The sequence below is a fragment of the Chiloscyllium plagiosum genome, unplaced genomic scaffold, assembly GCF_037043375.1.
Source record: "Chiloscyllium plagiosum isolate Xiang-an unplaced genomic scaffold, Cpla_swu_hap1 HiC_scaffold_3, whole genome shotgun sequence".
Lineage (NCBI taxonomy): Eukaryota > Metazoa > Chordata > Chondrichthyes > Orectolobiformes > Hemiscylliidae > Chiloscyllium > Chiloscyllium plagiosum.
Window position 1 is genome coordinate 123,447,551 of NW_028270141.1, and position 22,987 is coordinate 123,470,537.

The 22,987-nt window shown below is 45.0% G+C and overlaps 1 protein-coding gene and 1 pseudogene across 3 annotated transcripts in view; one reads left to right on the plus strand and one right to left on the minus strand.

Moving 5' to 3' along the window:
- Window positions 1–13,260, minus strand: part of LOC148150913 (S-adenosylmethionine decarboxylase proenzyme-like) — a 32,768-nt gene extending 19,508 nt beyond the window's left edge. Inside the window, exons 1-2 of one of the 3 annotated variants that reach the window (XM_087983165.1) lie at window positions 13,157–13,260; window positions 12,229–12,315 (exon numbers count right to left, since the gene is read on the minus strand). In XM_087983165.1, the coding sequence (XP_087839291.1) occupies window positions 12,229–12,315; window positions 13,157–13,245 (176 nt within the window). In that variant the 5' untranslated portion in view covers window positions 13,246–13,260. Of the gene's footprint in view, window positions 1–12,228; window positions 12,316–13,156 lie in introns of those variants that run through there. The other 2 variants (XM_087983160.1, XM_087983173.1) reach the window with 2 other exon arrangements.
- Window positions 13,261–18,883: 5,623 nt separating this feature from the next.
- On the plus strand, window positions 18,884–19,002 carry LOC148150914 (5S ribosomal RNA; annotated as a pseudogene).
- Window positions 19,003–22,987: the final 3,985 nt, after the last annotated feature.

The window sequence follows — 22,987 nt, forward strand, 5'->3', positions numbered from 1 at the left end:
TGGTCGTTTAGGTTAGTAACGTCACTGGGGGCGCAAGTGGCTGCGACGACCACAGAGACAGAGTTATTCCCCATAGCCGCGGAGGTCGCGAATCTGTCGGCAATTTTCTTCATGGTGATCGCGGAGGCGGTTGTCTGAGCGGCGATCGCGGAGGCGGTTGTCTGAGCGGCGATCGCGGAGGCTGCGAGGTCGGTGGGGACGGAAGTGACGTCATCGTCCGCGGCAGCGGCTATTGCTGCGGACGATGTAGCGGGCGCATGTGTAATGGCGCCAGACTGATTTCGGAGGCCGATGGAAGATTCTGGAACAGTTGAGGAATCCGGAGTGTGGGGGTAAGTACATGAAAGTTTTTGGTACTTACTGTCTTTAATTCCGTATACAAATTCCTGTACTTGCATAAAGAATGCAGCGTGCCAATATACCAAGCAATGAGGAATTCAAATTACTTGTTGGCTTTTGAAATGGTAATAAGCTCAAAATAAGGGAGGCTGCAATGACATCCCAATTAGAGTAAAGTAATATATGTAGCTTTGGTCTCCACATTAAAGGAAGGACATACTTGCATTAGAGATGGAGTAAAGTTTCTGGAACGAGTGGGTTTTTTTTAAAATAGTGAGAGCCGCTTCAACTGGATCTACTTTCTTTGAAGAACAGAAGAACAAAAGGGTATCAGTTGAAATATTTAAGATTATGAAGGAGATGGACAGGGTAAACAGACATTTCTTTGATCTTGATTTCCAGCCAAATGGGACATTTCAGGATGAGGGATTAATCATTTAAGACCGAGATGAGGTATGATTTCTTACTCAAAGGGATGTGAATCTGTGAAACCTTCTGTCCCTGAAGGATGTGGATATGCCAGCATTGAAAATATTTAAAGCAGAGATAGACCTTTGATTTCTCAAGGAACTAAGGGATTAACGGATTGTGGTAATGGGTGGGAAAGTAGATTTGAAGTCAAAGATAAACCATAATCTTACTCAATGGCAGAGTGGACTCAGAGCTCCATGGTTTTCTCTTACACCTATTTAGGTAACAAAATCCTGGGAGACAACGATCACTGAGAAAGTGTCAACTGTCAACTGTTCCCAAACTCTCAAAAATCTCTCTGAACTGCTGACAGTTTAAATATGGTACAGATTTTAAAAATTATATTCGAACCAATAGGCAATTTATTTTGATAGGATGTCAGCATTGCGGGCAAGGCCAGTATATATTGTTCATCCAGAACTCATCTGGAGAAAGTGGTGAGCTATCTTCTTGAACCAACGCAGCCATATGGTACAAGGGGACACACTGTGCTATTAGGCAGGGCTTTCTAGGATTAGCAGCCAGAAATAGCAATATAACTTCAAAGTGGAATGGGGAAAGATTTGGCTGCACTTTCACATTGGTTGTATTCCATGCATTTGCTGCCCATATCCTTATAATCGAGGACAAGAATTTGGAAAGAGTTGTCCAAAAAACTTTGCCAAGTTGCTACAATTGATCTGGTATAACTTACTTTTATCTAGTGCTAATAGCTACCACTGTGTATTGGCAGGTGGAATACTGAAGATGGTGAACGTTGTATCAAGTATGTGAACTGTTTTATTCTTCAAATATCTTAATTTAGGCTGTACAATTTTTAACCTCTTTCTCCTAGTCACAGGTTTTAGCACTCAATTGTACAGGTCAGCACCTTCAGAAGCAATAAGTGACAATAATATAGAAAAGAATGAACCCCAATGGAGGAAATATGAATGGTGAAGCTTCTCCGATCAATGCCTAGAATGGAACAGAAGCAGGAACTGTTCATGAGGTTGAAACATCAAATTGTTTTTCTCTCCGATAGATGCTGCCTAATTAAGGTTTAATAATTAAGGTTTCAATTAATTTCTGATTTGATTGAACATTTCCAGACTTCACAGTATTCTGCTCCAATTTAAGATGACATCTGGAATGCACTACCTAAAAAAGGTGGTGGAATCAGATTCAAGTTTTTTTTAAAACAATAAAAGTCAACCTGTTTGGACATTTTCTCTCACAGTAGTAGAACTTAAGTCCCACATTCTAGCCCAGAAGTAGAGTCATAAAACCATTAACCAGACAGAATGAGACTGACAACTTAAGAGACTTCAGGAACGAGACTGCTCTTTGAAATTAACGAGGTAAAAACAATGACTGCAGATGCTGGAAACCAGATTCTGGATCAGTGGTGCTGGAAGAGCACAGCAATTCAGGCAGCGTCCGAGGACAGGCAAAATTGACCTTTCGGGCAAAAGCCCTTCATCAGGAATAAAGGCAGAGAGCCTGAAGCGTGGAGAGATAAGCTAGAGGAGGGTGGGGATAGAGTAGCATAGAGTACAATAGGTCAGTGGGGGAGGAGATGAAGGTGATAGGTCAGGGAGGAGAGGGTGGAGTGGATAGGTGGAAAAGGAGCTGGGCAGGTCGGACAAGTCCGGACAAGTCAGGGGATCGTGTTGCTGGAGGTTAGAAACTAGGATGAGGTGGGGGAAGGGGAAATGAGGAAGCTGTTGAAGTCCACATTGATGCCCTGGGGTTGAAGTGTTCCGAGGCGGAAGATGAGGCGTTCTTCTTCCATGCGTCTGGTGGTGAGGGAGCGGCGGTGGAGGAGGCCCAGCACCTCCATATCCTCGGCAGAGTGGGAGGGGGAGTTGAAATGTTGAGCCACGGGGCGACTTGGTTGATTGGTGCGGGTGTCTCGGAGATGTTCCCTAAAGCGCTCTGCTAGGAGGCGCCCAGTCTCCCCAATGTAGAGGAGACCGCATCGGGAGCAACGGATACAATAAATGATATTAGTGGATGTGCAGGTAAAACTTTGATGGATGTGGAAGGCTCCTTTAGGGCCTTGGATAGAGGTGAGGGAGGAGGTGTGGGCACAGGTTTTACAGTTCCTGCGGTGGCAGGGGAAAGTGCCAGGATGGGCGGGTGGGTCGTAGGGGGGCGTGGACCTGACCAGGTAGTCACGGAGGGAACGGTCTTTGCGGAAGGCGGAAAGGGGTGGGGAGGGAAATATATCTCTGGTGGTGGGGTCTGTTTGGAGGTGGCGGAAATGTCGGCGGATGATTTGGTTTATGCGAAGATTGGTAGGGTGGAAGGTGAGCACCAGGGGCGTTCTGTCCTTGTTGCGGTTGGAGGGGTTGGGTCTGAGGGCGGAGGTGCGGGATGTGGACGAGATGCGTTGGAGGGCATCTTTAACCACGTGGGAAGGGAAATTGCGGTCTCTAAAGAAGGAGGCCATCTGGTGTGTTCTATGGTGGAACTGCTCCTCCTGGGAGCAGATACGGCGGAGGCGGAGGAATTGGGAATACGGGATGGCATTTTTGCAAGAGGTAGGGTGGGAAGAGGTGTAATCCAGATAGCTGTGGGAGTCGGTGGGTTTGTAGAAAATGTCAGTGTCAAGTCGGTCGTTACTGATGGAGATGGAGAGGTCCAGGAAGGGGAGAGAGGTGTCAGATGGTCCAGGTAAGTTTAAGGTTAGGGTGGAATGTGTTGGTGAAGTTGATGAATTGCTCAACCTCCTCGCGGGAGCACGAGGTGGCGCCAATGCAGTCATCAATGTAGCGGAGGAAGAGGTGGGGAGTGGTGCCGGTGTAATTACGGAAGATCAACTGCTCTACGTAGCCAAAGAGACAGGCATAGCTGGGGCCCATACGTGTGCCCATGGCTACCCCTTTGGTCTGGGGGAAGTGGGAGGATTCAAAGGAGAAATTGTTAAGGGTGGGGACCAGTTTGGCCAAACGAATGAGTGTGTCGGTGGAGGGGTACTGTTGGGAACGTCTGGAGAGGAAAAAACGGAGGGCTTGGAGGCCCTGGTCATGGCGGATGGAGGTGTAGAGGGATTGGATATTCATGGTGAAGATGAGGCGTTGGGGGCCTTCCGTTTCCCCGACCCCCAACGCCTCATCTTCACCATGGATATCCAATCCCTCTACACCTCCATCCGCCATGACCAGGGCCTCCAAGCACTGCGTCTTTTTCCTCTCCAGACGTTCCCAACAGTACCCCTCCACCGACACTCAGTCGTTTGGCCGAACTGGTCCTCACCCTTAACAATTTCTCCTTTCAATCCTCCCACTTCCTCCAGACCAAAGGGGTAGCCATGGGCACACATATGGGCCCCAGCTATGCCTGTCTCTTTGTTGGCTACGTAGAGCAGTTGATCTTCCGTAATTACACCGGCACCACTCCCCACCTCTTCCTCCACTACATTGATGACTGCATTGGCGCCACCTCGTGCTCCCGCGAGGAGGTTGAGCAATTCATCAACTTCACCAACACATTCCACCCTGACCTTAAATTTACCTGGACCATCTCTGACACCTCCCTCCCCTTCCTGGACCTCTCCATCTCCATCAGTAACGACCGACTTGACACTGACATTTTCTACAAACCCACCGACTCCCACAGCTATCTGGATTACACCTCTTCCCACCCTACCTCTTGCAAAAATGACATCCCGTATTCCCAATTCCTCCGCCTCCGCCGTTTCTGCTCCCAGGAGGAGCAGTTCCACCATAGAACACACCAGATGGCCTCCTTCTTTAGAGACCGCAATTTCCCTTCCCACGTGGTTAAAGATGCCCTCCAACGCATCTCGTCCACATCCCGCACCTCCGCCCTCAGACCCAACCCCTCCAACCGCAACAAGGACAGAACGCCCCTGGTGCTCACCTTCCACCCTACCAATCTTCACATAAACCAAATCATCCGCCGACATTTCCGCCACCTCCAAACAGACCCCACCACCAGAGATATATTTCCCTCCCCACCCCTCTCCGCCTTCCGCAAAGACCGTTCCCTCCGTGACTACCTGGTCAGGTCCACGCCCCCCTACGACCCACCCTCCCATCCTGGCACTTTCCCCTGCCACTGCAGGAACTGTAAAACCTGTGCCCACACCTCCTCCCTCACCTCTACCCAAGGCCCTAAAGGAGCCTTCCACATCCATCAAAGTTTTACCTGCACATCCACTAAATATCATTTATTGTATCCGTTGCTCCCGATGCGGTCTCCTCTACATTGGGGAGACTGGGCGCCTCCTAGCAGAGCGCTTTAGGGAACATCTCCGAGACACCCGCACCAATCAACCAAGTCGCCCCGTGGCTCAACATTTCAACTCCCCCTCCCACTCTGCCAAGGATATGGAGGTGCTGGGCCTCCTCCACCGCTGCTCCCTCACCACCAGACGCATGGAAGAAGAACGCCTCATCTTCCACCTCGGAACACTTCAACCCCAGGGCATCAATGTGGACTTCAACAGCTTCCTCATTTCCCCTTCCCCCACCTCATCCTAGTTTCTAACCTCCAGCAACACGATCTCCTGACTTGTCCGGACTTGTCCGACCTGCCCAGCTCCTTTTCCACCTATCCACTCCACCTTCTCCTCCCTGACCTATCACCTTCATCTCCTCCCCCACTGACCTATTGTACTCTATGCTACTCTATCCCCACCCTCCTCTAGCTTATCTCTCCACGCTTCAGGCTCTCTGCCTTTATTCCTGATGAAGGGCTTTTTGCCCGAAACGTCGATTTTGCCTGTCCTCGGATGCTGCCTGAATTGCTGTGCTCTTCCAGCACCACTGATCCCGATGCTCTTTGAAATTGCCATGCAGTATCATTCTACAATCACATTTTCACTCATCATTTACAGTACTTAATTTCTCATTGAATCACAATTAAACTAGTAGAATTAGGAATACTAGCTTAAAAGATAGTGAATTCTATGTAATCTTTATGTCTTGTGTCCGTGCTCTGCTCTATTGTCTGCCTGAAACTTTAAGGAAGCTGCAGGTATGTGCATTAAACCTGAAAAGGTCATTTGCCTGCCTCATTCCTTAGTTCAGACCACAAGGTGCTCTGGGATATTGCAGTGCAGCACAATACATGACAAAGTTGTTTGAACGCAGTGGTTGAAGACAGCACATTAGGTAGAAAAAGAATTAGAAGAGCAAATTCCCAATATTTTAATGCTGTTTCCTGCATAAGGTCAGGCCATTGTCAAGTATGAACAAATTGGGAAAAGTGGACAGTTTTAGATATATTTACTGCATCAGTTTTCATTTTTTGATAGAATGTATTTGCAGGCAAACTGGGTTGCACAGGGTCACTTTGGTTAGCCTCAAGTTTGCACGCAGACCTCACCGCAATTTTATTGCCTCTTTAAATATGTTAACCATAATATCCCACAAGAGTTTGGCTGAAGTCTGTCTAATGCAGTGTACAGTTGTAAAAAGGTTTCCCTACTTTCAGATTCCAACAACTTGCAATAACAGCAAACTTCCCATTTGCCTTTCTAACCTTTTATGAGTACAATGACACCCAGATCTCTCAGTATCACAGCATTCTGCAGTCTCCATTTAAATTATGCTTATCTATTATTCCTGACAAAGGGAACAACTTGTAATTTCTCACACAAAATGGCAAAAAAATTGCATACTCAATTAAGATATCTACACCCCTTTTTATATCCTGGCTTTTTCAAAGCTTATTTTATTTTTATGATTTTGACAACAATGCAATCAGTCCTTCACCCAGATCGCAAATATTGTAGTTGAGGTCTAATCCTTACGGCACTTCACAAGCTACTTTCTGCCCCAGCATTTATACATGCTGAAAACATTACAACAAGCAACTTTAATGTATATAGAAAAAGAAGAGTATCTGAAGTGAGTGTTGATCCTTGGAAGGTGAAACTGGGGAATTAATGGTGGGGAAACAAGGCAATACTGGAGATGGAGCATGTTTTAAAAAAAAACTACCCTCACTGCAAAAGGCACAAAAAATTGCAAGAACAGTAGACACAATTTACTTCATTATTAGCTTAGAGATGATTCAGTAGGTTAATCCCCAGTATGAAAGAATTGTCTTATGAGCAAAGTTTAAAACAAATACTCATTGGAATTTAGAATGAGAGGTGATCTCATTGAAATACATAGTATTTAAATGGCTTCGCAGGATAAATGCTGAAAATGTTTCCCCTTAAAGGAGAGTCCAGTGCCAGAGAACATCCTCTCAGAATTAAGAGGCACCAATTTAAGACTGAGACCACGGGTAATATTTCTGAGGCTTATGAGTCTTTGGAACTCACTGCCAGAGAGCTGTGCGTGCACAGTCCTTATGTATACTTGAGGCCAAGATGGATAGATTGCTGATCAGTAAGGGAATCAGGTGTTTCAGGGAAAGGACAGGAAAGTACCTGCTTCCAGGTAATTCAAGGGCTGTCATGTCTTATAAAATCGTTCTGCTTTATGGTGCAACATGTTTGAGAGGAAAGCCAAAGGGCTGTGTTCCACAATTAGCATACCCCACCCCAACAGGCCCAGAGAGTTCTCAGACACCCAGCTCATCTGAATGCTCTTCCTCGTAAAGCGAGAACATTAAATAGCTTTTTCCCACGTGCATCTAAAGGAGATAAATTTGGCAAGCCCCCGAGAAGAGAGACAGTGTCTACCTTAACGTTGGTCTCCAGGACCCTCTATTACTTCCAACTCTTGCTCCCAGATCTCACATAGTCGCTCAATATCGTTCAAGGCACCGCACCCCAGTAAGTGGTAGACAGTACTAACCAAGTATGTGCTTGTGGCATGAAGCATTCTCTTCTGTCAGACCCAAAGGGGTTGGTAAAAAAGCATAGTCTTTTTGTTTGGATAAAGCCCCTAAACTGAAAGGAAGGAAAGAGGTCTCTGCTGGGCGAACCATACTTGCAGCTCATTTGGTCGAAGGACCAAGTCTCCCAAACAGGAACCCCAAGCTGCCCAAAGTTTGAATCTGTGGTCCATCATCCCTGGCTGAAATCTGGGCGCACCAACTATAGGGTAAGAAAGGAGGTTTCAGATTATCTGCCCTTGCTCTGTCACATTGCTCTCCACGCTTTGACTGAAATAATAACGATTGGATTCAGAGAGTAATCCATAACTGCCCTCATCTTACCCATAAACAATAAGGGGGCACTTTGCCTGGGAGGCCTCAATATTCAACTATATGGATCTCGGGTCCTCAAAAGCCCAGTCACCCACAAAGGACAGAAGGGAACTTCATTGATATCTTAATATCTGGAAAGGCTACTCCCCAAACCCTTTGGGTAGCTGCAATTTGGCAAGCTTAATGAGGAGCTGCCTGTTATGCCAAATAAAAGAACTAAGCCAACCAATGAATCTCCACAATGTTTGCTTGGGAAACACAGGGGGCATTCACATGGGATACACCAAACAAGGAAGGACATTAATTTTGATAAGGGCTATTCGACCTAACCAGGATATTGGAATGTTCTCCTATCTTTGAAGATCTTCTCTAATCTTGTCAAGTGAGCAAACTTAGCCTTAAATAAATGATCAAAGGTGGGACTAACAAAAATACCTAAGTAAAGAAAGCCCCCTGCAACCATTTAAAGGGGAATCGTAATTCACCTTCAATATCAGGTATTCCCTTAAGACCCTTAAGCAGGGTATTAATCCTATACCCTGAAAAAGAGCCAAATAAAATAACACATTGTATTAAAAGGGGTGCAGAAACTGCCAGGTTCGATGATAACAGAAGAAATCATTTGCATATAATGCGATCTTATGTGCCCTTGATCTCACTTCCAATACAGCTATGTTGGGGTCCAGTCATTTTGAAAAGATTCATAGACCCCTCAAGTTCAATGAATTTTGATTTCTCAGATCACATCTTCTCTCCCACCTATTGGAAACATTGGATAAATGACAGTGAAAGCTAGCTGGATGGTACAAAAATGCATAGCCTATTTGCTCATTATGTGAACAGATATGGAACATTCTCAAGAACGATGTCCTTGGTAAGCTGCACAGCTGCTCATAAGATTTGCATATGATGGGCTTGTAAGTGCAATGACCTCTAGTTTGGTAACGTGCTGTTGAGCATGGAACTTGGAGGCCCATGCAACTGTAGGGAGCAGAGGGAACACCCTCAGCTTCTTGCAGCTTTCTGTTCCCTGGATATTTTTCTAATAAATCACTCAGGAATTTTTCCATAGCCATTAACAACACCTTTTCACTTTCACTGAACCTGCATGCATTGCTTAACCTTCTGAACAGTTCTAACTTTGAGGGGGATCAGCGTCCTGTTGCTAGGGTGTGATAGTTATTCCTTCTACCCTTGTTTCTAATGCATCGTCAACTGCTTGCCTCAAGCTCTATGCCAACGTTGAACTTATTAAAAATGCATGTATCACTATACTTCAGACTGCTCATCACCAAACTCCAAACAAATCTAAAACTAAACTGAACCTACCTTTTGCAGCATGCAGAATATAGAAATACAAATCAATAGCATATCAACATATGGTTCCTCCATTTTAGAACCCAGGATCTAAATAACATCATGCATCTTCAACATTATAACCACCATGCAATAAGCTCTGCCTAAAAGATATGATATCAGCCAGGAGTCTAATTGACTCAACCATCGTGAACACATTTGAAATTAGACTTAAGTATACTACTTTATGCAGTATCAAATTGAACAAGCAGACTTCACATGCTGAAGCAATACAGCTGTCAACTCATTTTACTGAAAGAAATAGCCAGAGCTGACTTAAAACAAAGTTCACATCTTGAATGCTCAAAGAGAAGGGTTAAAAACAAAGCGATCAATCAAGACGACTTCTCAGATAAGGTACATCTGTTGAGAATTTTTATAACCCAGTTCTTACTCAGCTACGGCAGATAAAATAGAATTTGAGTTTGAATTGAAGGCTGAAAAATCCATGGAACACGTGCAGCGAAAATGACCAACATGATTCAAGCTAAAGAATAAGTGCTCCAGAGTCCCTAGAAACTATGTCTCTAAGTTACTTTCCCGCATTTCATTTTATTCAATCCTAAAACCACAATCTAAAATTGCAATTATTGATATAATCACAGCTTAATTTTCAGAATGAATCAAATTACAAACAATTATTAAGGATCGATAAACAATTATTATAGGTAGAATAAATAATCATATGGAAAAGATGGGAGTTTAATGGGTGATTGGAAAGTCAGCTCAAAATTCTAAAGAGGAAGCCATGTTTAACTAACTAGGAGGTTTTTTGAAGTTGTTAGAAAGGCTCGATGAGGGTAACACTGTTAAAGAAAGCAATACATGATTTCTGTTTGATACAGTGCCTAACAGACTCTAGGAATGTTACAGGTCACGGTATGAAAGGGACAGTAACAACATGGATACAAAATTGGCTAGATAACAGGAAACAGCGGTGGTCAATGGATATTTTACAGTCAAGTGAAGGTTCTCCCCAGGGTTGAGATTTGGGATCCTTGCTTCTCCTGATATATATGAATGATTTGGAGCTTGGTGTGCAACGGACAATTTCACAGTTGCAGATGACATGGAGCTTGTAAGAATTGTAAACTGTGGAAAAGGATAGTGCGGAATTCGAAACACACAATGACCAAGTGGAGGTGTATGTGGGTAGATGACAAAGAATTGTGAGATAATGTACTTTGGTTGGAAGAATATCAAACTAAAACAAAACAGGGGATATAATTGTAAAGGGGGTGCAGGAACGGAGGGACGTGGGTGTATCTGTGCACAAATCATTGAAGGTGGTAGGAAGGGGGAGACAGCAGTTAAAGCACAGTGCTCTCGACCTTATTACAAGAAGCAAAGCACAGGAACTGGGGGTGATGTTGAACTTGTACACGACATTTGCTAGATGTCATCTCGAGTTTCTTTATACACTTGTGGGCCCATTATAGGAAAGATGTGAAGGCATTGGAGACTACGCAGAACAATTTACAAGAATGGGTCAAGGTATGAGAAACTTCAGTTTTGCAAATAGACTGAATATGTTGGGACTGTTCTCCTCTCGTAAGGGAGAGAGGGGATTTGATTGAAGCTTTCAAAATCATGTCTGGGCTGAATAGAGTAGATTGGAACCAGTTTCTTGCTCAAAAGGGGAAAAAATCCAAAAGTGATGTCCAAACGTGGATGACGTGAGAAAATACATTTTCAAACAGCAAGTAGTTAGGGCCTGGAATGTACTGACTGGAAAATGGAGGCAGGTTCAGTTGTGGCAAGCAAGTGGGCATCGGAAGAGGTGAACAGGTTGAGGGGTGGCAGATGGAGTTGAATTTGGATAAACGTGAGATATTGCATTTTGGTGAAACAAACAAGGGCAGGACTTCCACAATTAATAGTAGGGCTCTGGGTAATGTTATAGGACAGAGAACCAAGGGTTAAGATACATAATCCTTTGAAACTTGTTTCACAGATAGGCAGGCTGCATTCAGCACACTTGCCTGCATTGTTCAGACCTTTGAGTATGGGGTTGGGATGCCGTGCTGAGGTTGTATAGGATGGTTGTGAAGTCTGTTCAGGTTGCCATTATAGGAAGATCATTAAATTTGAGAGGACTCAAAAGATTTACCAGGATGTTGCCAGGAATAGAAGGCTTATGCATAAAGACTGATTGGGGCAACTTTCCACTGGAGCATATCAAGTTAAGGGGTGATCTTATAGAGGTTTAGAAAATCATGAGGGGCATAGGCAATATGAATAGCAAAGCTCTTGTCCCCGAGGTGGGGAAGTTCAAAACCGGGAACATATTTTTAAATGTGAGAGGAGAATGATTTAAAAAGGATGAGGTGCATTTTTTAAAAAAAAACAGTGGTTCATAATCGGAATGAACTGCTAGAGGAAGTGGTGGATGCAGGTATAGTTACATTTAAAAGACATTTGGATAAGTACATGATTAGGAAGTGTTTGGAGGGATATGGGCCAAGTGCAGGCAAGTGGGATTAGTTTGGCTTGAGAATATGGTTGGCATGGACTAACTAGACCAAAGAGCCTGTTTCCATGTTGTAAGACTATGAAGTGGTGTTCATGGATATGGGAGAAAAGACATGAATTTGGCACTAGGTAATAGAGCCAGCTGACCAAATGGTTTCCTTATGCACCCTAACAATTCTGAGCTCTTGTGAAATGCACTCAAACTGTTATTTTCTCTTGGACTATTTTAACTATCCCAACAGTAACTCAGTCTCATAAAAAAACCCTTATCTCTGATCGGTAGCATAACCAATTGAGCTAAAATTTCGAAACAGATACAATTATCATAGTTAAGCATTGAAACCAGAGGTTTACAGCTCTTGATGCTTTTCCTCATTCTAAACATTGTTCTTGCAACAAGCAGCTGTTAGGAATCTAACCCATATCTTGCTCAATTCTAACTAGGTTCATAAAAAATACAAAACATTCATATACCTGAGTATATAGGCTTCCTGCCTGTCTGTCTTTGTCACACTTATGATCAAACAATGCACATTTTCCAATAGCTTGTCCCACTCAAACCTACAAAAAAAAAGGAAAAACTGTCATTAGTCTTGCAAAGACTCCAAAAGTGACAACTTATCTCAAAATTTAATCTTTGCACAACAATCATCTTTTTTAAAAATATAGCAACATATTGAAGTAGATTGACAAAGCACCTTTCATTCTTAAGATAACAGCAAAAGCTCTGGGACCAGACAACATTCAAACATTAGTACTGAAAACCTGTGCTCCAAAACTAGCTGCGTTCCTCATCAAGCTGTTCCAGTAGAGCCACATCTGTGGCATTTACTTGGCAAAGTTGAAAATTGCTGCTGAAACTTTATTGCTGGAACAGCACAGCAGGTCAGGCAGCATCTAGGGAACAGAAGATTCGACGTTTCGGGCACATGCCCTTCTTCAGGAAGGCATGTGCCCGAAACGTCGAATCTTCTGTTCCCTAGATGCTGCCTGACCTGCTGTGCTGTTCCAGCAATAAAGTTTCAGCTTTGATCTCCAGCGTCTGCAGACCTCACTTTCTCCCCAAAGTAGAAAATTGCCCAAATATGTTCTGTACATAGAAAACAGTACAAATACAACCCAATCAATTATTGTTTCATCAGTTTATTTTCAATCAGTCAAGTGCCGTATGAAGTCAGTGCGATCAAACAGTAATTGATTTGCAATAATCTGTTTGCAACTCCTGATCTCATCACAGCCTTGGACTGAACAAGGACAAGAGCTGAGCTCCAGAGGTGAGGTGACAGTGACAGCACTTGACATCAGGGCAGCATTTGACAGAGTGTGATGTAAGGAGGTCGAGCAAAACTGGAGTCATAAGGCAATCAACAAAAAATCTAGATCGAAGGAAGAAGATACTTGCAATGAAGGTAGGACTGCAAAGGGATCAATCAAACGAGGCCGAGTTAAACGAGTTGCTCTCCATTGACAGGAGGAGGAAACTGGGTCCATTATCTCTGGAATTTAGAGTAAGAGGTGAAGTCATTGAGACAGACAAAAACCTGAAGGAGTCTGACAAAGTAGGCAGATGTTTCCCCTGGCTGAGGAATCTAGAATACAGGAGTACAGCATAAGGATAAGGGACTAATCGTTTCAGACTAAGAAGGAAAAATACATTTACTCAAAAGGGATAAATGTTTTTCTAATTCTCTACCTGAGAGATTGTGAATGCCCCAGAGTGTGTCTTCAAGGTTGACCTACTGATTTTTGATCTCCGAGTTGAAGATGGGAGGGTGGAAAAGTGGAGTAGAAGCACATGACTTCACTGAATGGGTCAGGTGTTTTTTTTTGGGCACAGGGTTCAGGGAATAGACCTAGGATATATAACCTGCCAAAGGTCAGTGAGACATTTAGAAACAATAAAAAGGACTAAAATAATTAGTGCTTCTGGCTAACTAATGAAAGCTAGCACCAATTTTTATTCAATTCGTTAATGGATATAATTGGTGAGGATAGTATGGCTGATGCATATTTGGACAGTCAAAAAGCATTTCCCGAAGTGTGCAATATATTACATAGATGGTCACAACTATATTTGGTGGCAAAATAGGTTTAAAAAGAACAAAACTTCAGGGAGGTCCCAGAGAAATTCAGATTGCCATCAGAAAAAAAAAAGAATTCAGTTGTGTGGACAGGCCAGACAATTTGGGGAGATCTAGAAAACCTCATCATTCCACACTTTGATGCCAAGTCCCCAGTTTTTTTTTTAAAAAACTCTCAACCTTGCTCACACGCTCATGCATGTCCTCGGTCTGCTGCAGTGTTCAATGAAACTCAATGCAAGTAGAACATTATCTAATCTTATTGAGCACTTTACTGTATTCTGGACTCAATATTGATTTTAATCAGTTTTTTTGCCATGTGATGGCCTGAAACTTGTTTTTCATGAGCTGCTTATTCTAATATTCATATTCACTCTGGATAAATGTTTTGTTTATTCCAACCAATACCATTCTCTTTGCCTTTTATTCCATGACATTTCCGACATTCAATCTTATTCGCTTTCTATCACATCCCAGGACTTCCCCTTTTTTGATCGCCTGGATCAACAGATCCTAAATTGATCAGAACGAGCTAGGTCCCAATTGTTTGCACAAGCCTCATGTCACGATTTGAGTGCTTAGAACTAAGGCTGACTTCAGGACTGAAGGAACATTTCACCATCAGAGATGGAGAGAGGTGAGAGAGGGCTACGGTGAGGCTCAGATAAGTTTCTTTTCCTCTTTTTAAAATGAGCAGTGGGGATGGAAGCTAGAGCAGTTGCATGCTCGTCTTGTAGGATATAAAAGGTCAGGGTCACTACCAGCGTCCTTGCTGACTTTACCTGCAAGTGCTGCCAGCTTTAGCTCCGCACAGACTGCATTAGGGAGCTGAATGAACTCTGGACCATTTGGAAGGCTGAGGGGTTGATAGAGGAGACACTGGAAGGTAATCATACCTCGGTTACAAGATGAAAGTAGCTGGGTGACCATCAGGAGAGGGAAAGGGAGTAGGGAGTAGGCAGTCGTGTAGGGGTCCCCTGTGCCTGCACCCCTCAATAACAAAAACTGTTTTGGATACTTTTGGGGGAAGGCGGGAGAATAACCTACCAGGGGAAAGCCAGAGCAGCCAGGGCTCTGGCATTGAGTCTAGCCCTGTGGTTCAGGGGAACAGACAGGAGACTCTGTGGACAAGAATGAGACTCCCCGCTGGTATGATGCCTCCTGGCTGCCAGCATTAGGGATGTCTTGGATCGAGTCTACTGCATTCTTAAAGGGGAGGGTAGGCAGCCAGAAGTTGTGGTACACGTTGGTATCAATGACAAAGCTAAGAAAAGGGATGTGGTCATAAAAGGTAAATTTTGAGAGTTAGGAAGGAAGCTAAAAAGAAGGTCCTCAAGGGTCTCTGGGTTGCTGCCTGCGCCACATGCTAGTGAGGGCAGAATAAGAAGATATGGCAGACAAACCAGTGGCTGAAGAGTTGGTGCAGGGTTCCAGATTTGTGGATCACTGGGTTCTCTTCTGGGAAAGGTAGGACCACAAAATGGACAAGTTACAACTGAACTCCAGGGGGACCAATATCCTTGCGGACAGACTTGCTATAGCTGTTAGGGAAGCTTTAAACTGGGTGGGAACCAGAGTGTCAGGTCAGAAGATGCCAGTAGTTGGCATAAAGGGAGATGCAAGAAGCAGAGTGTGAGATGAAGGGTAGCCTAAATGGCAAGTGGTTGGGAGTATAGACAGAAAGGCAGGAGGAAGCAATGCAGAGACCAGAGCAAAAGTTAGAAAAAAGTAAAATTGGATGCCAGAATCATATGCGAAGACAGGGAGATTGCTAAATGCTAAAGGGACAATGAGCATAAGGGCACTTTATTCCAATGCCTGAAGTATTCAAAAGAAAGTCGATGAACTTATTGTGTAAATCAGTACAAATGGGTATGATTTAGCTGTCATTACAAAAATGTGGTTGCAGGGTGGTTATGACTGAATTAAATATCCAAGGATATCAGATAATTAGGAAGGATAAGAGGGTAAGGGACATGGGGTCACGCTTTTACGTAATGATGATATTATGGCTATTGAGAGACACAATATAGGATCTAAGGAGCAAAATGTTGAATCCATTTGGGTGGAGATCAGGAATAATGAGGGGAAGAAGTCATTGGTAGGAGTGTCTATAGGCCACCCAACAATAGTGCTACAGTGGCACAGGCGATCAAGAAACTTATGATGCACGTAATAATGAAATGGCAGCAGTTATGGGGGGGCTTTAACATGCATATTGATTGGCTGAATCAAGTCAGTAGAGGCAGTCTTGAACAGGGGCTCACAGAAATCATCTGTGATAAATTTCTTGAATAGCATGTCACTGAACCCACAAGGGAGCATGCAATCTTAGATCTGGTCCTGTGTATGAGACATGTAAAATTAACAATTACGTAGTTAGGGATCCTCTCAGAGTGATCACAGTATGATCAAATTTTGGATACAAATGGAGGATGAAAAAGTATAATCAAAAACCAAGGTGTTATGCTTAAACAAGGGAGACTGTAATAGGATTAGGAAGGAGTTGGCTAAATTAGACTGGGAACACAAGTTATATGGTGGAACAGTAGAAGCCTTTCAAAGAGATTTTTCCCAGAGCTCAAGGCAAATATATTCTAGTGAAAACCAAGAATAGCAAGGGTAGGAAGAGCCAGCCTTGGATAAAGAAAGGAAAGATATATTATGAAAGCAAACTAGCACAGAATATAAAATCAGGGAGGAAAAGTTTTTATAAATACATGCATATAAAATGGAAAAGTGGGGCTAAAGTGGACTAAAGTCTCTTGCAGGATGCGAAAGAGAAATTAACATTGGGTAATGCTGAAACGATCAAGGCCTTGAATAACTATTTGTCTCAGTCTTCACAGTGGAAGATATGTCTTATCATGCCAAGGAATGAGGTTAAGGATACATTGGGAGGTGAGGACCTCAATTCAATTGTTATCACTAAAGGGTAGGGTTGAGCAAACCTGAGGGTCTAAAGGTAAATAAGTCCCCTGGTCCTGACTGAATACATCCCTGGATGCTGAACGAAATGACAGAAGTTTAGAAGATGTGTTAGTGATAATTTATCAAAATTCATTGGATTCTGGGCAGGTCCTGGTGGACCTGAAGACAGCAAATGTCACACCGCTGTTTAAAAAAGGGTGTTGGCATCTGTAGTTGGGAAAATGCTGGAGACTATCAAGAAAGAAGAAATAGTGAAACATCTGGACGGAAAGGTTCCTATCAGGTGGATGCAGCTTGGATTCAAGAAGGGAAGGTTGTGTTTGACAAACACATTGGAGTTTTGAGGATTTAACAAGCACAGTGATCGGGGGGGAAAGGGGGGTGTGGGGGGTGTTTAAAGAGAACCAGTGGATGCTTTATACTTGGATTTCCAGAAGGCATTCAATAAAGTGCCACACCTTGATTCATCCATTAGAATGCATGGAGTTGTGTGGAATGTACTAGCATGGATAGAGGACTGGTTAACCAACAGAAAGCAGCGAGTCAGGATAAATGGTTGTTTCTCAGGATGGAGATCAGTGGTGAGCTGTCAGGGGTGGGTGATGAGGATAGATATAAAGAATTTGGAAGAGGAGATGGTAACGTATCCAGGTTTGCTGATGACAATAAATTGAGTGGAAAGGCAAACTGTGCAGAGGATTGAGGGTCTGCTAAGATTTAGATTGGTTGAGTGGGCAACGGTCTGACAGATGGACTACAATGTTGGGTTATCCACTTTGTAAGTTAAAAAGTGTTGGTCAATAGACAATAGGTGCAGGCGTAGGCCATTCTGCCCTTCAAGCCTGCACCACCATTCAATATGATCATGGCTGATCATCCTTAATCAGTATCCTGTTCCTGCCTTATCTCCATAACCCTTGATTCCACTATCCTTGAGAGCTCTATCCAACTCTTTCTTAAATGAATCCAGAGACTGGGCCTCCACTGCCCTCTGGGGCAGAGCATTCCACACAGCCACCACTCTCTGGGTGAAGAAGTTTCTCCTCATCTCTGTCCTAAATGGTCTACCCCGTATTTTTAAGCTGTGTCCTTTGTTTCGGCACTCACCCCGCAGCGGAAACATGTTGCCTGCCGCCAGAGTGTCCAATCCTTTGATCATCTTATATGTCTCAACCAGATCCCCTCTCAGTCTTCTAAACTCAAGGGTACACAAGCCCAGTCGCTCCAGTCTTTCAGTGTAAGGTAATCCCGCCATTCCAGGAATTGACCTCGTGAACCTACGCTGCATTCCCTCAATAGCCAGAATGTCTCTCCTCAAATTTGGAGACCAGAACTGCACACAGTACTCCAGGTGTGGTCTCACCAGGGCCCTGTACAGCTGCAGAAGAACCTCTTTGCTTCTATACTCAATCCCTCTTGTTATGAAGGCCAGCATGCTATTAGCCTTCTTCACTACCTGCTGTACCTGCATGCTTACCTTCATTGAGTGGTGTACAAGAACCCCCAGATCTCTCTGACTGCCCCTTTACCTAAATTGAATCCACTTAGGTGGTAATCTGCCTTCCTGTTCTTGCCACCAAAGTGGATAAGGATCCATTTATCCACGTGAAAGTGCATCTGCCATGCATCTGAGCACTCACCTAACTTGTCCAGGTCACCCTGTAATCTCCTAACATCCTCATCACATTTCACCCTGCCACCCAGCTGATGAAATTTGCGAATGTTATTGCTAATACCATCTTGTATATCCTGAAGATAGATTGTAAAAAGCTGCGGTCCCAGTACTGATCCGTGCGGTACCCCACTGGTCAGTGCCCGGCATTCCGAAATGGAGGGGTGGAGGAGTGTGGAAGGATGAGAGAATGCAGGCTGCGGCCCTATGAAGCAGGGGGAGGGCTTGCAGTTGGCCTGTGTGGGGATGTGGGAGACTACAGGAGCCTGGTGGGCAAGGGCTGGCTGAAAGGCAGCTGGAGGGACGGAGGGAGGGAAGCACGCACGGAGGAGGAAGAGCAAAGAGAAAAGAGAAAAAAAAGCCAAAGGGGATAAAGAGAAAGAGCAACAAAGAAAATGTAGCTGGCCAGCACGCCTTGAAGTAGGGAGAAAAGGCAGGGGCCAGCGCCTACGGCCGTACTAGTCTGAAAACGCCCGATCTTGTCTGATCTCGGAAGCTAAGCAGACTCAGGCCTGGTTAGTACTTGGATGGGGGACCGCCTGGGAATACCAGGTGCAGAAGGCTTTTTCCGCCAGCAGTGGCTGTTCAAGTCACCCCTCTGCACTTGTCTTGTGCCAGGCAATGGAGCGGCAGGTTATTTTTGCTGCTGCTGCTGTGCCTGGCATCAGTCTCCTGCAGGCACGAGACACGGAGGGGAGGAGAGCGGAGCGCTGCCAAAATCAGCAAGAAAGGCGGAAAGAAAGGGATTGGGGCTGCACGCTGTCTGCGGGTGGCAGTCAGGAAAGGCGGACAATAGACAATAGGTGCAGGAGTTGGCCATTCTGCCCTTCCAGCCTGCACCACCATTCAATATGATCATGGCTGATCATCCTTAATCAGTATCCTGTTCCTGCCTTATCTCCATAACCCTTGATTCCACTATCCTTGAGAGCTCTATCCAACTCTTTCTTAAATGAATCCAGAGACTGGGCCTCCACTGCCCTCTGGGGCAGAGCATTCCACACAGCCACCACTCTCTGGGTGAAGAAGTTTCTCCTCATCTCTGTCCTAAATGGTCTACCCCGTATTTTTAAGCTGTGTCCTCTGTTTTGGCACTCACCCCGCAGCGGAAACATGTTGCCTGCCGCCAGAGTGTCCAATCCTTTGATCATCTTATATGTCTCAACCAGATCCCCTCTCAGTCTTCTAAACTCAAGGGTACACAAGCCCAGTCGCTCCAGTCTTTCAGTGTAAGGTAATCCCGCCATTCCAGGAATTGACCTCGTGAACCTACGCTGCATTCCCTCAATAGCCAGAATGTCTCTCCTCAAATGTGGAGACCAGAACTGCACACAGTACTCCAGGTGTGGTCTCACCAGGGCCCTGTACAGCTGCAGAAGAACCTCTTTGCTTCTATACTCAATCCCTCTTGTCATGAAGGCCAGCATGCTATTAGCCTTCTTCACTACCTGCTGTACCTGCATGCTTACCTTCATTGAGTGGTGTGCAAGAACCCCCAGATCTCTCTGTACTGCCCCTTTACCTAAATTGATTCCACTTAGGTGGTAATCTGCCTTCCTGTTCTTGCCACCAAAGTGGATAAGGATCCATTTATCCACATGAAAGTGCATCTGCCATGCATCTGAGCACTCACCTAACTTGTCACCTAATTGAAGAACGGATAGGGAAGGTGATTCAGGAGATGAGTGACAGTAATAGGGTGGTTGTTATGGGGGACTTTAACTTTCCTGGTATTGATTGGGAAAGCTATAGCTCCAGTTCGTTAGATGGGTCAGTGTTTGTTCAATGTGTGCAGGAGAGTTTCCTGACAGAATATGTAGACAGGCCAACAAGAGGTGAGGCCATACTGGATTTGGTTCTGGGTAACGAACCAGGCCAGGTGTTAGAATTAGAGGTAGGTGAGCACTTTGGGGATAGTGACCATAATTCGGTGATTTTTACTCTCGTGATGGAGAGGGATAAGTGTGTACTACAGGGCAAGAGTTATAGCTGGGGTCAGGGAAATTATGATGCGGTGAGGCATGACTTAGGATGTGTGGCTTGGAAAAGTAGACTCCAAGGCAAGAGTGTAAATGATATGTGGAGCTTGTTCAAGGAGCAACTATTGAGTGTCCTTGATAATTATGTACCTGTCAGGCAGGGAGGAAAGGGTCGTGCGAGGGAGCCGTGGTTTAATAAGGAATTGGAATCCCTTGTTAAATGGAAGAGGGCGGCCTATCTCAAGATGAGACGTGAAGGTTCAATTGGGGCGATTGAGAGTTATAGGGTAGCCAGGAAGGACCTGAAGAGAGAGCTAAGAGCAGCAAGGAGGGGACATGAAAGGTCCTTAGTCGGTAGGATTAGGGAAAACCCTAAGGCTTTCTATAGGTATGTTAGGAATAAAAGAATGACTAGGGTAGGAATAGGTCCAGTCAAGGATAGTAGTGGGAAGTTGCGTGTGGAGGCGGAAGAGATTGGGGAGACACTGAATGAATACTTTTCTTCAGTATTTACTCAGGAACAGGGCATTGTCGTCGATGTGAATACTGAGTCACAAATAAGTAGAATGGATGGCTTTGAGGTATGTAGAGAAGAGGTGTTGGAAATCCTGGAAAAGGTGAAAATAGATAAGTCTCCTGGGCCTGATGGCATTTATCCTAGGATTCTCTGGGAAGCAAGGGAGGAGATTGCAGAGCCATTGGCCTTGATGTTTATGTCCTCTTTGTCTACAGGAGTAGTGCCAGAAGACTGGAGGATAGCAAATGTGGTTCCCTTGTTCAAAAAGGGGAGTAGGGATAACCCTAGTAACTATAGGCCGGTGAGTCTCACTTCTGTTGTGGGCAAAGTCTTAGAGAGAATTGTAAGGGATAGGATTTATGCATGTGCGAGATAGGGGACTCTGCGACCCCCCCCCCATCAGGCACTCTGCTTCCCTTCCCAAGAACAAAGACACGGAGGAGTTCGTCCAAAACTATTTATTCAATTCTGCAGAACCGGGTGTTACCTCAATGGCTTCCCACGAGGCACACACACAGATTGTAATCCCCGCACGTTATATACATGTAGGAGTGGGCGGGGCCTTCTACTGTCTCAGCCAATGAGTGTTAAAGTTCCCCACTGTCCACCTGATGGATGAGATTATTTGGATATTCACCCAGCCAATCAGTGTTCGAGTTCCCCGCTTCTCCCTTATATGGATGATGACGTACAGCCGTGGTTGTGGGCGGTCCCTCAGCCACGAGGAAAGCTGTTTCCATTGTTCCATTCATGAAAATCTGGGGGAGTGTCTGCTCGTGCTTACTACAAGGTAGAGAAGACTAAAATGGTGGCTTTGTACTTACTATGTGCTTACTACAACAGTTAATGATTTAAAAATCCCCCGTGTCTTTTCTTACGGTTTGTAATTTTTAAACTGGGAGTTTCTTCTCCAGGGCGTCCAATAGCTCCCGAGCTTGTTTATCAAGCTGCCCGTCTCTAATGCTACCCCCGCCCAAGAGGGATTCAGACTGTTCTATCTCGAGGTTCATCCTTTCGACCTGCCCATAAGGAACATCCCTCTTAGTAAGGGCGGTTTCGATCAGTCGCTGAGTTAACCCCCTGGCGCAGGGAATGATACAACACCCGAGGGCAGTTAGTACCCCTGCCACCACTATACATGAGACGAGAAAGGAAACGACCACCCCCTTCCATTTACCGAACCAAGCTTCCAACCAACTCGTGAGGCCAGAATCGATGCCCGAGTTTTCGGCGAGTTCATCCGCCAATGTGGTGAGCCCATCCAGGGCGCGGGTGATGGACCCATCAGGGGCTGTGTTGTTGGGGATGAAAGTGCAGCACTGAGTGCCTATCATGACACAAACACCCCCCTTCTCTGCTAACATCATGTCCAGGGCCAACCTATTTTCCCACGCCATTCTGCTAGTCCCTTCACTGCATCCCGAGTATAATTAATGAACCTCTGCTGATTGTAGTAAATATAATTAATCCAATCCACGTTCTTATTGATGGTAACCCACCAGAACAGTGACAACTCAAAACCCGCCGCTATCTGGTTCCTAGCCTTGTATTCATCAGGAACACCCCTGGGGACCCCTATGACATCTAAATATATGTTATCATCAAAAGAGGTCTCCAAAGCCCTTAGTTCTTCTACTGGAACGGGGTTGCTCTTGTTTTTCGAATGCCACGGTGAATGGGATGGCCAATTGAATGATTGCACAAGTGCCCGCCCATTTTTGGGGCAGGGTCGGTCGCAGAATCCTCCCACCACAGTACCACCAGAGGTCTGCCCTAGGCACATGAATGTGGGAGTAATTCCTGCCCCCGGTAGTTTCGTTGACCCGCCGAATTGATCCGCTGCACTTGTCAAATGTCCCCACATCATTGTCCCATTGCGGTCCCGTCCAAGAGACGCAGGCTTGGTGCGTACCCGTTACCCCTGTGAATGACGGAGGGCGGGGCGCCCCTTTAGACCTGACGGGAGGAAACTTCAAACTTAAGGGTCGACAAGTGGGGTCGTTCCAGGCCTCTCGGTCCTGGTACAGCCTTACCATGCAGTCCAAGGCTTGTG